General features: G+C 40.7%; 1 protein-coding gene across 3 annotated transcripts in view; it reads left to right on the forward strand.

The window, feature by feature from the left end:
- LOC310960758 (supervillin-like) overlaps positions 1-16,167 on the forward strand; it is a 46,755-nt gene that overhangs the window by 9,834 nt on the left and 20,754 nt on the right. For 2 of the 3 annotated variants that reach the window (XM_083932549.1, XM_083932550.1), the window contains exons 2-4: positions 3,080-3,602; positions 7,848-7,882; positions 14,108-14,163. In XM_083932549.1, the coding sequence (XP_083788675.1) occupies positions 3,229-3,602; positions 7,848-7,882; positions 14,108-14,163 (465 nt within the window). In that variant the 5' untranslated portion in view covers positions 3,080-3,228. Of the gene's footprint in view, positions 1-2,939; positions 3,004-3,079; positions 3,603-7,847; positions 7,883-14,107; positions 14,164-16,167 lie in introns of those variants that run through there. The other variant, XM_083932551.1, reaches the window with a different exon arrangement.

Consider the following 16,167-nt stretch of genomic DNA (forward strand, 5'->3'; position numbering starts at 1 on the left):
TTGTTGAGACGGATCTTCCTCTCGTCACCAGTAACAACTCCCAGTGGACAATAAGAGGTCAGAGAACACTTCAGTGACTGGAAACAGAGGACTTTATTTGTTTACATGCCTTAGAGGTGCAGAATAATATTGCCTGTATGAATTAGCAGGTAACTACAAAGCACAAAATTATGTTTCTTACACTCAGTTGTGAGAAGTATGACACTGCGTACACGTTTTTTCTCTTTCACATCATGAACTGAATCAATATTAGCACATTAAATCTTATTCAGAGCCATCGTCTTGTGTTCTGCATTTCTCTGCTTGCTCCACCATAAATAGGTAAAGACACCTTGTGGTGTTTTGGCAGTGTAAAACACCTACCAAAACAAACTTTCCCGGGTGAGTTCACATTTGCTGATAAGGGTGGTGATTCTTCATGTATGACTCAGCTGTGTTTTCAGTCCCCCTTGTTGCTTAAAATAACACAAGCAGCTTCCAAACAAAGCAGCCATGGTGTTCTGGGTCTCCACGGACAAGCTTTAGCGTACTGTTTTAGCACTCCTTTTATAGGTAGTGACCAAGGTGAATTATGTAAGCACGTGCACAGTCCTGAAATCAACATCCAAACTCAGGATCATTTTGCCTTCATAAGGAAATTTGCAGACTTTGGAGAGACATTCAGTTCAAAACCCCAAAATGGCTCACGTTAAAGATATGTGCTTTAGATTTTGATAATAAAAAAAAAAGGATAAGGACTGTGCGGACTTCACAACCAAAACAAACCTTATCTTGAAATGCTAAGTAATGCTAGATTCGAATGTAACAGGCTATCTCATTGGGCGTCGAGCTCTTGAAGGCATGAGGCTGGGTAATAGTGGATTTAATGCTACCAATTGATTATGCCTGCATGTTTTATAGGCCATTTGGTTCTCATATCATGCAGTAAATTCCATTTAAAAAGCTTCAGCTGCATCTGATCCTGGTTACATTCCTAGAATATGTTCTAGTTTCTGTTCTGGTTTAAAGTTTAATTGGCTATGGGTACTTGAAAACCTGGAATGGAAGTTCCTGGTGCTGATTTGTCAATTCAACAAACAGATGGTGAATTTATTTCTACCTGGTGCACTCTGCGCTGTAGATTCATACATTTCTGAGCGAAGGTGTCTCTGGCATCTCTGGGCTTATAACAAGGAACAGACAGCATGTAATCGCCCAGCTCTTACTTATTATTGTTAGCACTTATTTCCTTTGTAATATTTCAAAGCCATATTTTTAAAGGGGACAAAGAGTCCTGATTCTGGGTTGGTTTTTATAGCCCAGCAGGTGGATCGGGGTCAGAGGGGGTGCACTTCAGATTGGTTCAAGCTTGTCATCATTACGGAAAAGGCTCTTGGAGTCAGCTCATTTATGACCAGACTCACCTTTCTATTCCCTCCTGGCTTGACCCATTCTTCACTTTCCCTCTTTCTTCTCTCATTGCTAACATTGCCCAGACACGGCACTTTTCATATATATTTTTTACCCCTCCACCCCTCTTCCTGGCCATAAATGTGAGAACCAATGTGCTGATGCCCTGTTATTTGAGAGATACCAGGGGGCTACTTTAAACCCCTGGCCGTCTCTAATATAAATATACCTCATTTTATTCACCTTTTATCATTTCTGTTCTCCTTGGCTGTTCTTGGAGCAGAAACCCCAAAGCATCGTAAGCGCACTTGCACTGTGAGAAATGTCTGTGGAAAAGCCCCTGTGCTTGGTTTGGAGCATTCACAAATTACGCACACATAAGTTTTATTGCTGTTGTCAGCTGGCGTTGCAATTTTGCGTGTGCAGTTTTCAAACTTCTGCATCCGAGCCATATGTGTGGTTGTCTAGTCTGTGAATACTTAATAGAACAAAATGAGGTCAACTCAACCTCTTATATTTTTTTTGCCTCCTAAATTTAATTTGAAAAGTTGAAAGTTATTAAATAGTGTTTTTTTTTTATTGTGCTGGAAGTGGAAAGGAAACAAATTATCTTTTTCAAGGAGGCTGAGCTGAAGCCTGTCCCACCATGCATTGGTTGGGAGGCCATATACGCTGTGGATAGGTTGCAAGTCTTTCAAAGGGCTAACTCATGTAGACAGACAATTCACATTTAGGGCAATTTAGAGTTTCTCATGCCCTGTGTTTATAGTAAATACAGAACCATTATTAGGTAGGATAATGTTGAAAACCTCAACTTTTTCCACTGAAATTAGCAGGGTTTTGCATCTGCAGGGTTTTTAAATGCGGAAAAAACACGTTAATAAGCAATAGACTCCTTTCCAAATACTAGTAGTCTGCCTTTCTGTTTTTTTCTTCTTTTTTCTGGCATGTCATGTTGGACGTCGCATCATGAACGAGCTAAAAATAAATAAATAAAACCTTTAGTTAACAGTAGAAAGCAACATGGAGTTGCAATGGTATGGCTCTTACTTTTTTATATATAATAGAATTCAGTCTCTCTTTCAAAATTAAAGGGTGTGCTAAAGAGAAACTAAAATTCAGATGCAAAAAAATTTTGTCCACTAGGGCGTCATGTTTCCATCACTGCTGATCGGAGCTGGAGCCGATAAATACCTGTGACTACTACAGAGTCATTTGTCCCGGGAATGAAGGCCAATTGTAACCTTTCCAACTAAAGTCAAAAGCCAGATGCTTGTGGGTGTTTGTGGGTTTTGTCCAGTGGGAAAAGGGCTTAAGTATGGACTAAAATGAGATGAAGATGTTGTTTGATGTGTGATTTTTCGCTTTCTCTCCTCCCTCTTTCCAACTGGCTCCAAGTGAGTCGATGGAACAGAGGTTATATGAAAGTCTCGCTGCGGTGGTCGACTGACTTTGAGCAGAGCTGGCTGACATCATTCTCACAGGTGGGGGGGCTAGGGGGGATTGTTAGCCGGGGCAGGGCAGGGCAGGGCTTAGTTTGGAGCTCTACAGCTGAGCCACTTTCCTAAGCTGGAGAAGTTCAGTCTATGCCTTGGCACATCCAGTTTAACACAGGTTTGAAGTGCCTGTCATCAGAAATTTTACTCTACAATCATGATGCACTAATGGTGTCTTCCTTTCTTCTTTGCAGCACTGGGATGATTTTAATGGAGTGAGACACGGCTGTCAAAAGGGATCTACAGTAAAGCTGATCTACATATATCTGGGTTACGGCAATTGAAGTAGCAACTTGGAATCTTCTCACCGGCATTCAAACCCTAAATTACATCGAACTTCAAAATGGATGGTATAGACACCTTGCAGAGTTCGGCCCCAGAGACCAAGGCTGAGCGAATTGCTCGGTACAAGGCAGAAAGGAGGAGGGAGCTCGCTGAACGCTATGGAAACACAGACGAATTCACCTCCAAATATGTCCGTAGGGACAGGAAAATTGGAGACACATCCGAAACAGTGTCTTCAGAAAGCAAGGAGAAGGAAAAATATCAGGATAATGGATCAGAGCAAACATATACCAGGAGGGGTCTCAGGAATAAAGTAGCAGGACCTGTGGAGCACACTGATGATGAGGAAAAAGCCACTCACCTCAAATCGGACACAATTTTATCATCCGGATCAGAAGCTTTCTCCTCCACGAAGATGTCATCTCATTTTGGGTGAGTTTATTATTGTCACAAGTTCACAGTGTTATTCTCAAAGTGACATTAACTCGGCCATGAGACATGAAACACAAAGCTGTCCAGACATGCAAATTTAGTTAGCCAGTGCAAGTAGAGTCCATGCTTATACCTCAGCAACAGATCGCAGTAAAAGCAGTGTTTATTATTGAGGTCTCCTTGATATCTCAGTTTTTACCCCAGTTATAGTACAGACACAGCAAATATGCTTAAACCTGGAGCAGGTCCTTACTAAATGCAATTAATTCAAGTACAGTAGCTCCTTTCCAAGGCACCCCTTGGTCTAGGGAACATTTGCAGTGTAGCTAGTAAAGATGACTCTTGCATTACTGTAAAAGGGCTTGTTGGCTCTTAATAAGTGCAGAGAAGGCAACGAGTCATTACATTTGGAGTTGTATCATTTTTTGGAATTAAACACGGCTGCTAACATTTCCAAAATTGGCCATGTGTACAAAGCAGAGGACTGCCTCATTTATTTTGCTGCGACGACGTGCAAACTACTTGTTTTGGGTCACTTAACAGTCACATAGAGGATCTTTCATGTGTAACACGTCTGGGAGTAACAAAACGGTATTCGAGTCAGTGTGACATGAAAGACATTTGGAGTTGTTAGGAATGTTCTACTAAGATATTTTTTGTATACAGATGAAGTAAAACATGTCCAGTCATGGGTTTTGGGATGTTTTAGCTGTAATCAAGCCAAGGATTCTACAACGTGTGCGAGCAGCCAGACTTGTCTGTTCTTGAAAAACAGCCTGAGGGAATAACGAAGAAGGGAGAAGAATTGAGATGGTCAGAGTGCTGAGATAATATCAGAGATTAAGGCTTGCAAGCACAGCCATGATTTCATGCCCTGTGCTTAATGTAGCAAACAACTAGAGAAGCTGTGAGTGATGGCTTGTGATAGATATTTTAATAAAATTGAAAAAGGCATGTCTTGTGTTGTAATCAACTCTTAAAAGAAATACAGTACATGCATCACAACGTGTCTCAACAAATCTCAGCTATCAAGTGTTCTACTTGATCATGAATATTTATTCAAGTGTGTGGGTTTGTGTGTGTGTGTTCACGTATGAGTGTTCGCGTGTGTGTGTGTTCGTGCGTGTGTGTGTTTGACCGTAATTAAAGAGAAAATTCAGAGTAAAGTCATACACTAAGTTATGGACTACATTTTTCATTACAGAGAGCACGAAAGTGGGTTGACATGTCGATGCTTTTGTCTCGCATGTCTGTCATGTTAGCTACTAATCTTGCATCTCTGCATGACAGGGTAAAGCTGTGCAGGCATTCTTGTGCAACATACAGAGTTAAACAGAGGCTTCATAGAAGCTGTTGTTTTCAGCCAATAAAGAAGTCAGACGATCATCAGTTATTCCTGAGATAATGAAAAACTGTCTGTCAACGGCTTTATCCGAGACAAACAAGAATCTTTCTGTGTGGAGTTACAGTGAAGTTACAGTTGTAGGGTGACATTCCAACACTGCATTTTGGCATTTGAAATCACCCTTAGTGTTGTATGAAAATGCAGATTCTGTACTGTCCAACTGCCTAACTTTTAACCTGTTATTGCAAATGGAATCCCATTTTTCTGGTTGCCTTAATGCCGTAGTATGAACGAAAGAGCACTGATAGTAGAGAAATGTGAGTCTCTATCTAAAGAATGCAAAAGCATGCAAACCAATCAGTGAAGAAGCATGAATCATGTGACATCATCCTACAACAGCATGACAACAGTATGGGATTGGGAAGACCATACATCAGTGCATGTTACATATGTGATACAAAACTGTAGTTTATATTTGGACGAGCCCCCCAAATATGTTACGTCCCAAGTAGTGTCTAGGGGAAAAGGGATGAACACAAAATAAAATTCTATTAAAATAATACCCGGGGGGTTGGGGGGGGTCAAGGTCCAGTGGTTTTTTAAAAGGTAAATTAGGTTTTTATTAACCTTTGGTGTATTAATTAATACCAAAAAAACTGCAGCTTCACACAGCTGTAGAAAAGCATGCACACAGCTCGGCTGCAAGAAGAACACACAGCTAGCACACAGAGAGAGAATCCCCCCTCCGTAAAGTATATTGTATTATTTTGGGTTTGATGTTATCTCTGTCATCAAGCATGTGTAGTAAACTCCAGTAATTGTGCTACTGGTACGTTGGGGTTAGCCAAACACCTGGATTATGTGCAAGACTGAATGGGAATTAGGCTGATTATTGTTTACATGACTGAACCATTACACAGTCCCAGTACCTGCCATATGAAGAGCTGAGCTTCCCAAATGTTAAGCAAACAACTTAGAAACATCAAAATGAAATCTTTGAACTATATGCCACAGTCATGATTGTGACTGTTCTGCCCTCACCCTCTCTCCCTGTTTCACTGTCTCACTTAATGCTTTGTGTGTAACAGAACAGAGTGGGGAAGTTTACTGTGTTTGATGAATGACTGGCCTGCTTTTGAATATAAAGTGCGTTTAGATTTTCTCTCTACAACTTCCCCTGTTTATCCGTCTATCTGTTTTTATTTGCTAGCGTAGGACTGACTCATGCAGCCACTCCCCTTCAGTCGGCAGACAAAGTGTGGGTGGGTTTATGTAAGTGTCACTGCACCATGTGGTTGCAGAGGAGGATGTTATGAGACCTAGGTGGCATCAGTCCCAAACAGACTTTCTAGATGCTGAGCTTTAAATGGGTAAAGTTTTTTGACACTGCTTTCAAGTCTGCGTGCATTTCACACAGCCAAATATTGCTATTTATTTCATTACTTAAACTATTGTTACACCTATATCAATGTGTAATCTTCCATTGCATTTCCCATCTCCAACAACATCATATTTACATGCCCTAAATACTTTGCCGTGGCATTTTTAGGTTCCCCACTATAATGCAAAGTTGTACGGAGGCGTGCCAGCCCAAAACTGACAGAACTTTCCGTGGTAGCCAAACCCAAGCCCAAAATTACTCATAATCATATACTGCTGTATAAAAATTACTTTTCAACACTGTTTTGGGACTCAGACACGACACCAGTCGATGCAAAACGATACTGAATCAGATCGAGTTTTTAATCATTGTTATTTCCGTCATAATACAGCTGCACACTCTACACTAAAGAGGCCAATATACACAAAGTGCTTGTCAGATGGCAAAATAGCTTTTGCAATCCCCTTCCCCCCCAACAGCTTTTCGACATGGGAATAAGGGGGGGGGTATTCACACCCACTTCATGCAGAGATTGGCTTGGTATGGAGAGCTGAGAGAGTAAGCAGGGTTCGAACTTCTCTCCTTTTTTTAACATTCTCTACACAACTACTGTCACTTTGCATGTGAACAACCAACTGTAATGAGCAGCTGTTCACTCCACCTTAAAATGTGAAAACTTTAGCCCTCATGACGTCGTCAGACAACACACGAACAATTTATTTCTTTTTTTAAGCAGAAACTCTACGGTGCGCCTATGTTCATTAAAGTTATTAAAGCGATTTTTTGATTAAACTCCATCGCAGCTTTCGGTGATGTTTGCTGTAATATTTTATGCAATGTCCTGTAGTATTTTCCAAACTGCTCGCAGCTCATTTGCTCACAACGCTGCCTGTTGTTTGCAGTTTTGATGCAGCACAGTTGGCTAAACACTGATAGGAAATGGACCTGACTGCATTTAGCCGATACGATTCTTTACATTATGCCTGCCTTGGTCCTCAGCTTGAACCTGCAGATCGGCTTGGAGCCAGCTCCCCTTCTTCAGCAACCTAACCTCTGACCTCTCCCAGATGTCCACCATGATTTTCTATTATGTTTAAAAGCAGGCCTTTCCCCCTCCTCCTGTTACATCATCGCTGCTACCCCACAGGCAGCTGCTGTCCCCATCCATATTTAACGCCCATTACTTAGAGATGAATGGCCATCTTCAGAGGCTACACAGACATCGCGGTTATATCACTGGTAACATGGGACTGTAAGAGCAGCATGAGTAAATGTTGCAAGATCATACGCAGCACAGTGAGTGGCTGTCCATAACTCTGTTGATAGCTCGCTTTATATTACACCTTTTTATGTGGCTTGAGTGTACATTTTTGGACTATAGTTGTGTAAGTAAGACTTAATATTCTCATTTTTCTGTCTAGTTTGCAAACCTCACTTGTAAAAGACACATAATTTCTGTCATCACTTCAGTGTGTTAGAGAGTGACCTCATTTGTCTCTCTCTCTCCTTCTCTCTCTAGGCTGCTGGAATCCGATGACACAGAAGAGCCGAGGGGTAAGACGATCTCTGCACTTTCACTGCGCTCACACTGTGTTATCCCCGAACTCATTCAAGTTCTTTCTATTACTCAGCGTTAAATGGATACTGAGCTCATTGCTGACATCAGATCACCGACCTGTTTATAGATGTTGGCTGTTTTATATTCTGCCACCGAGGTTTTGTTCACTGTGTAATTTAAAATAAATGTTTCGCCTCAAGCGATGGTTTTCCTTTTCTCCAAAAATAAGGTAGATAATGTTCGGCACGTGCCTGCAAAGTTTTTTTTTCAATGACTGTGACTTTAATGGGTGTGCACACTGTACACTGGAGGCTTGTTTTAGCCAGCTTACATTATGAACTAATTTTGGAGCCTGCTGCTACAGAGAGGAGAAAATAGCTAAGTTTACACATGGGTTGCTGGCTGCTTGTCCCACTAAAATTCAGCCACCTGAGCCCACAGACTGCCTCCTGCCTTTTTACCTAACTGGGTGGCCTGCCTGTGTTTCTCTACTCATGTATTTGACTAGGCTGTCTTGCTTTTTGCTTTCCTATTGGCCAGTCAATTGTGTGCACGTGGGAATGCTCGACTGCACAAGAGATAGAAAGATAATGACAGCGGGAGGTGATAGGAAGGCCCCGTGTTATTTCAGTATTTCAGGGAGTGTGAAGCAGTGTTGGGTAAATAGCGTAAACAGACATTTCTTTACCTTCTAAGTCAGTCAGGAAGTCTAAATGATACTCAAATTTAATCAAAACATTTTACTGGAGTGTTTGCACAGCTACTGTCTTAGATAGAGCTTTTTTCCTTTCAGCAGCAGATGAGACTTTGTCAAGTTTAAAACTGGCGGTCACAATACCAGAATATCAAACCCCAATACAATATATATATATATATATATTTAAAAAAATCTGTATAACTCTTTCAATATCACAAAAAAGTCCTAGGCACACACACATAATCTTTTTTCTTAATCAACCTGTTCTTAAATGTTTTAAATGGCGGCTTGTAGGCCTACACATTCTTTATGTAGTTATTACTGCTTTTAGTCTGATTTCTTTTTTCTCTAATGTTGCTTTGCGTGTAAACCCAGTACATTGGGTTTCTCCTGTATAAATAAAGGATAAATACAATAACTAGTGTTTTTTTCTTAGAGCTTTGGTACCTTCAATACTTTCAAATGTATAATTAACAGAGATTTTATCGTTTTAAACATGTGGTATCAAAAAAGTATCAGATACTTTTAACAGCATTAGTGGCGATGAATTATTATTCTCCCTGCTGCATAGTGACACTTACATTGTTATATACCGTATACAATAGTCTTTCTGGTCTGATAACACAAACAGGATTATGGAATTACTGTATTTGGTAAATAACAAAATTGCATTGTAAAAGTTAAACCCTTTTTTTTTTCTTTTCAAAATCTTTTTTATTGATTCACAGTTGCAGTGCACTGTACATCCGGAAAGAGTGACATTTTCATTGTCATTCTATATAACCCAACACCCACCCTACCCACCCTGGAGACCTATACATCCCAGCCAAAAATAAATAAATAAACTAAATAAATATACTAATAAATAAATAATAGTAAAAAAATAAATAAACGGTAAATATTATTATTAGGTAAAAAAAAAAAATAAATAAATAAATAAAAATGCAAATAGTTACCTTCAGATGAGTTAGTGGAAGAAAGGAAAAAGAAAAAACAACAACAAAAAACAAAACAAACAAAAGCACGTATAGCACATGTTGTATGTTTGTTGTTTTATGCCTGTGTCTCTGCATGTCAGGTTCGCTTAGCCTGTCGGCCCATCTATGTGTAAGTTAAACCCTTTTCTAACCGCATTGAGTTTAATGGTTTTCTGTTCTATTTAAAAAAAAAGTATGTTTGCAAATATTTAAGATGTCTTTTTAGTAGTATCGAGGTTGTTAAACCACATTATTGTGGCAAAACATTTTGTTATGACTGGACTAACTTGGAAACAGAATACAAAATAAGACAGAATATGGAGGATTTACTTTGCCTTGATGCTTCTCTGGTTGGAAGATAAGAACTGAAGATTCAGAAAGAGGAACAAAGAGCAGTGGGTGTTCTTCTGTAATTGATGTGCGTGTGTTTGTGAAAGCAAGAGAATGTGAGAGCATTGATGGGGCATTTACACGGCTGATAAGCTTTTTGTCCAAGCTGGCAGAGGATTCCGTGCTCTGAGCCAGGACGCCATTTGTGGTCACTAAGGGCGCACTCACACAGTCCTTCCGCACCGGGCCAAAACAGGTTTTTCGGGTAGAGCCTAGTGCGTATGACCAGTGTGAGTGCAACCGCTCCGCGTCTAGCTGCGGCCAGTTGGCCGTCCTCAGTCCTTTTTAGAGAAGTGGGCTTTTGTAGAGCGCGTTTGCACATGTAAGAGCACGAGTGTGCACACGTTTACGAGCACAAGCACGACGCCTACGGCCGCTCTGACGTCATTTTATGTGCGCCTGTTCGGACATAGAAGAAAAAAAAAGACAGACCATGCGCGGACATTTAACAACAACAACAACAATGGCGGCAAAGGTTCAAGTTGGTGTGATGCGGAGGTGGAGTGTTAACTGCAGATTTGGTCAGATGCAAATATTTAAAAACAGTCGACAAGACGCACAAAAACTCAGAGGTCTATGTAAAGATTTGTAAACAAAGCAACACATCGCGATGACGTCAATCAATGCGTGTGACGTGTTACGGTGTGATGACATATGGACAGGCAAGAAGCATTTGCGCGAGGCCCAGGCAGTGTGAGTACAAACGGGCTGGCCAGCGGGGGGAGAGCATCACACCAACGTGAACCTTTCGCCACCATTGTTGCTGGGCGCAGCTGGGCGCGGAGCAGTTGCACTCACACTGGTCAAACGAACTAGGCTTTACCCATAAAACCTGTTTTGTCCCGGTACGGAAGGACAGTGTGAATGCGCCCTAAGGATTTCCCTGACGCTTCAGCTCTCCCACAACCCATCAGTATATATACAAACATTCAACCGGTCATACTGAATATATTGTAGAAGCCTAGGGTTAAATGTGTGTTTCCATTGCAAAAGAGCACTCTGTCATGCTCATATTAACAAAGTATCGAGTGTATTCAGAATGATTTCAGCTCACTTTGTCTTAACGATTAGATTAGGAAAGTTAATTCTGCTATAAAACAATCTCTACACTTCCCCTCAGAGTCTATTGGCTGAAATTCACATTTGCGCTGATTTTATTAGTCATTACGAGGTCAAAGGCCCATCCAATAAGCTCTCAGCAACTATGACTGAGCAGTCTTGTGAGATGGATGAAAACACTTATGGAAAAGTCAGTGAACTCAAGTGGAGGTTTTTCCATCTCTTGAGTTTTTCTTTTTTCACTCTTGTCTCTCGCTTGGTCTTTGGACAGATGATGATGTGGAGAAGATTGGACTGGAGTCAAAGCTAAGAGAGTACCGTCTGCAGGGAGTCAGCGGTCTGCAATGTGTAATGTGTCATCATCCGAACTAAATCATGCTATGTTTTGGACAGCAGGGGAGCTTAGAAACATAAATCTAGAGTATTAAAAACTAGAGCCTCAACAGAACAGCCGTCAGAAAAGGGGAGTTTGTCTGAGATTTTATTTGGATTTGTTTGTTAATTTGTTTTCTTTGGATAGGAGGAACGATTTTATCTCTCATTGTCAAGGCAATATAAACAGATCTGGAGTTGTAGAATGGACCTCATTTGAGTGTGTTGACTTTAGAAATGTGTTGTTTTAGAATACTATTAAATTGAATGCTTATTAGAAGATTATATTGTTAGGTCTGTTTTTGATTAGACAGCTCGCATGAGAAATAAGTGTGTTTCTCTCGTACACACACAAGAATGGTATTGCTTTCTTTGAGAAATCCATTATCTCACCATGAACTCTTGACTGACTGATAGATGCAGGATGGTTTTACCTTCCTGCCATATCTGAATCCACTGGAGCCCAGTGACTTTTCAAACTCATCCTGAGTCAGTGAAAATATCACTACATTCATTTCCTCTTTCTGATCCAGAGACACCTGGAAGCTCCGGTGATGCCAGTGACAATTTATTCTGTCTGTTTTCCTGTCTGCATTTTTCAAGCTGTTATCCGCAGCCAGATACACTTTTCACTTTTCACTTGACCTGGAAAGACTTTTTTTGAACCGGCTCTTTGGCTCATCATCTGAGAGAAGTTACTACATGACGGGGTTACTGTGCAAGGCCCAGACAATATGGAGGGGGAAAGCAGTGACGTTCGGCAGAGGGGCACTGGACACTCTCTTAGGATTAAAATATGGATGTCAGTAGGCTAGAAACTTGTTTCAGTGAGCCATGCATTCGTCCTCAGAAAAACCCACTGGTGGTGGAAGTCCCACAGGCAGTAGGGCTTTGACTTTTGCCCAAAAACCATTTTGGAAGATTGTTTTTTTTATTAATATTATTATCTGAATATATTCTAATATTTATTAATAATATTTTGACCATTAAATATCTTCAAGATGACCTTACGACACAACTGTTTCTAATTAAAGGTCCAGGCCTCTTAATTCACAGCTTGACTGCTGTTAGAGGATGTTGCCCAGATAATTAGCATCATTTTTTCAATGCTGAGTGAAACACCCCCATTCCTGACTGTTCCTGACTGACGCTGACGTTACCTACAGGAGACCAGACGGACAATAATAGCCTTGCTAACGAGCTCGCGATTCACAACTTCACCAGGCTTTAAAAAAGCCTTGGAATCTGCACTCGATTGGCCCTCAAGGAATTGATGCAATCAGTGGAATTAACTACTCATGCCTATCCTCTAGTGGCGATTGATGATCCAATTGTATATCAATGATTGAAGGGATTATTGCCCAATAGGTTTTTTTTCACGCTGATATTGAAGCAATTTTTTTAAAGGGGAATTTAAGAATTTTTCATCCTGGGCTCGATTTCCCTAGCCTTGCGAGATCATTGCTCAGCTCCATTGTATTTCACTTGCAGATCAGTCTGGTAACCATATGGTAACCACCTATAGTGGTGATAGACACATGATTTATACAAACAGCATCCATTATTTCACAAAAGATCTCCAACGAAGACTTCGCAGATGGATATGTAGAGCAAATGCGAATTATGCGAATCAATCCATCTGGCGGAGTCAGGTTAATATTTCCCAGGTATTTCTGCGTAAGTGACTAATGGCAGAAACTTTCTGGGGAAATTGGTTCAGTATTGACCGCCAGCGTTGTATCCAGGTTGCTGTTATCTGAGCTACAATGTAATGAAACAGGGCACCTGCGCACTGTCAATATTGTGAACTAAAAGTGTCTGGCAGTAGTGTCCCGTCAAACTACACACCCAAGGATCCACAAGGTGCAGTGTTTCCGTAGTTATTAGGAGAAGTGTATTTCTGCATATTGTTGGTACCATTCAGAAATGTGCAAAAAGGAACCGTGTTTTATTAAGAATATTTTAGATAACACAAAGTTACGGTATGCTTCACAATACTCTCCCTCCCTGAAATTCCCCTTTAACTTATTACATTTATTTAACAATCCCTCAAACCATGCCCTTGTCGACCAAATTCTTATTGGCCATGTCAGTGCATTCAGTGCACTGTGGCCCTTTTAGTTTATCTAGAGATAATGCTCAGATTTTTTTTCCCCCAGGAGTTGGACCAGTCGGCCAAAATTTTCTTTGGTTGACTACAGCCCTGGGATTTAAATTAAATTCCCTTTTACATCTGCCTTTGTGAACGTGTTTGTGCTCAGTTTTGTCTTTGTGTGCCAATGTATTCTCTATTTATAAACGCATGTCTGACCTCACCATCTCCATCAACAATGTGTTGTTTTGTGGATACCAAACACACACACACTGTCCGCGTAACCCCTCATTCGAAGGTGACACTCTGACTGATGCTAAAGCAAATGTCTTCTCTGTGGAATTCATAGGTATTCGTAGTCATCCCTGTGTGTGTGTGTGTGTGTGTGTGTGTGTGTGTGTGTGTGTGTGTGTGTGTGTGTGTGTGTGTGTGTGTGTGTGTGTGTGTGTGTGTGTGTGTGTGTGTGTGTGTGTGTGTGTGTGTGTGTGTGTGTGTGTGTGTGTGTGTGTGTGTGTGTGTGTGTGTGTGTGTGTGTGTGTGTGTGTGTGTGTGTGTGTGTGTGTGTGTGTGTGTGTGTGTGTGTGTGTGTGTGTGTGTGTGTGTGTGTGTGTGTGTGTGTGTGTGTTCTTTGTAGCTGACGAGAAGCCTGTGGACTCAGCCAAGAGGACTTCCAAGATGTCTCTTTTTAAGGTACTGTATTTAAGGTCCTCTAATTTCTTCCATCCAAACATTACATATTGTTTTATTGATTTTGTGTGTGTGTGATTGTCCTTGTGTTTGTGTAGCTTTTGCTATTATGATTTAGATTTCATAGCTCCAAATGACAGCACACACTGAACCAAATCCAAGCTTAAAAAAACATTTATGAACTCATGAGTTATGTCAAAGGTGCTATATCTACATTTTTCTACAGTCTAAGCTTAAATCTTTTCATTTCCCTTGCTGATTTACCCCCATCCCTTTCCAACTGCAGCTGGTGTACGTTTCAACCCCCCCTGGATCTTTGCTCCATCAATAACAAATTGAGCTGTTCCATACGCCACTGAGCTATCCCGCACCTGGGTGCACACATGGCCAAAGTCATGACTTCACACAAACACACATACACACACAGTCGAAGGTCTTAAAGCATCGTTGGCAAGAAGAAGTCTAGAGTCCTGAAAGATCCATTCAGGAACAAAAGCTTGATAATGCCCCCAATCCTATGGGAAATACACATGTGTGCTTAAATATGAAGACACTTCCTGTCTTTCCCAGGCTGCTTAAGTTTCATAAGTGGTTAGGTTTCATGATATTGGATGTAAATAGCTGTTCTAACTTGGCCTTCACAGGCCAGGAGCAGTGCCAAGGATGGCCAAGTGAACCCAGATGGCAGCAAAACCTGCTGGGAAAACAAGCTCCCACAAAGAGGCTATCTCACAATCAAATTACTTTTTGTGTTCTCTTTCCCCCCCTCGCTCTCTCCATCCTTTGTTCTCACCTAAATCTCTGTTATTATAAGATGTCTCCCTTGAAAGTCATCAGCAGTGACAGATAGCCCTTCGCTGTCTTCACTTTCCCCCTTATCACTCGTTTCTCCTCCACAGTCCCTGTTGAAAGCCAGTGAGTCAGTGTCTCCAGCAGGAGTGAGGTTACAGTATGTCTGCTCTCCAGCACGGATGGAGGCAAGGAAATGTGTACATGGAGACTTCTGGAGAAAGATACAGTTCATTTGTATTTTACATTTTACGTTTTTCAGAAGGGAATGCATTCATGCTGGGTGGAAAACAACTTAATAATCTGTGAGGATCAGTCAGTTTGGAAGAGGCTATGTAATTTTGTGAGAAAAGAGCACTTAATTTCTGTTGCTTGGCTCGCAGCTGGAAATCCACTTATCTCCACCAGGTCATCCCAGGGGCCTTGGTAAAGTGTTTACTGATAACAGGTCTCACACAGCTGCATCCTTCACACTGTTTGGCATAATCGTCAGACTTGCATACAAAATATCTACATCAATGTATTAACCCTCCTCAGGGTTCAAAATGGACAGTGAGTCAGATGGAGAGTCACCCACTTAGGAAATATTTAAAGTCTCTCGCTCTCCGATCCATTTTAGCGCCTGTCTCTGTCTTTGAACCCGCCCTCCCGAAAAAGCCCAGTCTTCTCTCATTGTTCAGCGTTTCCAGATCTTCCTCATCAATGCTTTTGGTATCTCTGCACCGTCAGTGCATCCGGGGAATTACTGTAGCTGCACTGTAGGGACAATTTCTGCCTGAGTATAGTATAGTTGTGACATTACAACTGTTCAGAAGTCCTGACTTACTTGTATATTCATTAATTCTGGAATTTTCAATTCAATATTTGTGGAAAAACGTAACCAGGCACAATTTCTTAATCAGAGCAGCATATATATATATATATATATATATATATATATATATATATATATATATATATATATATATATACAGTATATATATATATATATATATATATATATATATATATATATATTTATGTCTGGTAATAAAGATGGTTAAAAAAAGAAAAGTAAAAACAAACCATAATGCCTCCCTTGAGAGCACTTTACTTTAATGTGGAAAATGAAGTATGGGCTGTACTTATCTCTGTCCGTATTTGGTTTTTATTGTATCATTATGATTATTAATATCAGGGTGGAAGGTTTTCTTCACAAACACTCGCACTGACCTGAGC

Source organism: Echiichthys vipera, assembly GCF_963691815.1.
Source record: "Echiichthys vipera genome assembly, chromosome: 18".
Taxonomy (NCBI): Eukaryota; Metazoa; Chordata; class Actinopteri; order Perciformes; family Trachinidae; genus Echiichthys; species Echiichthys vipera.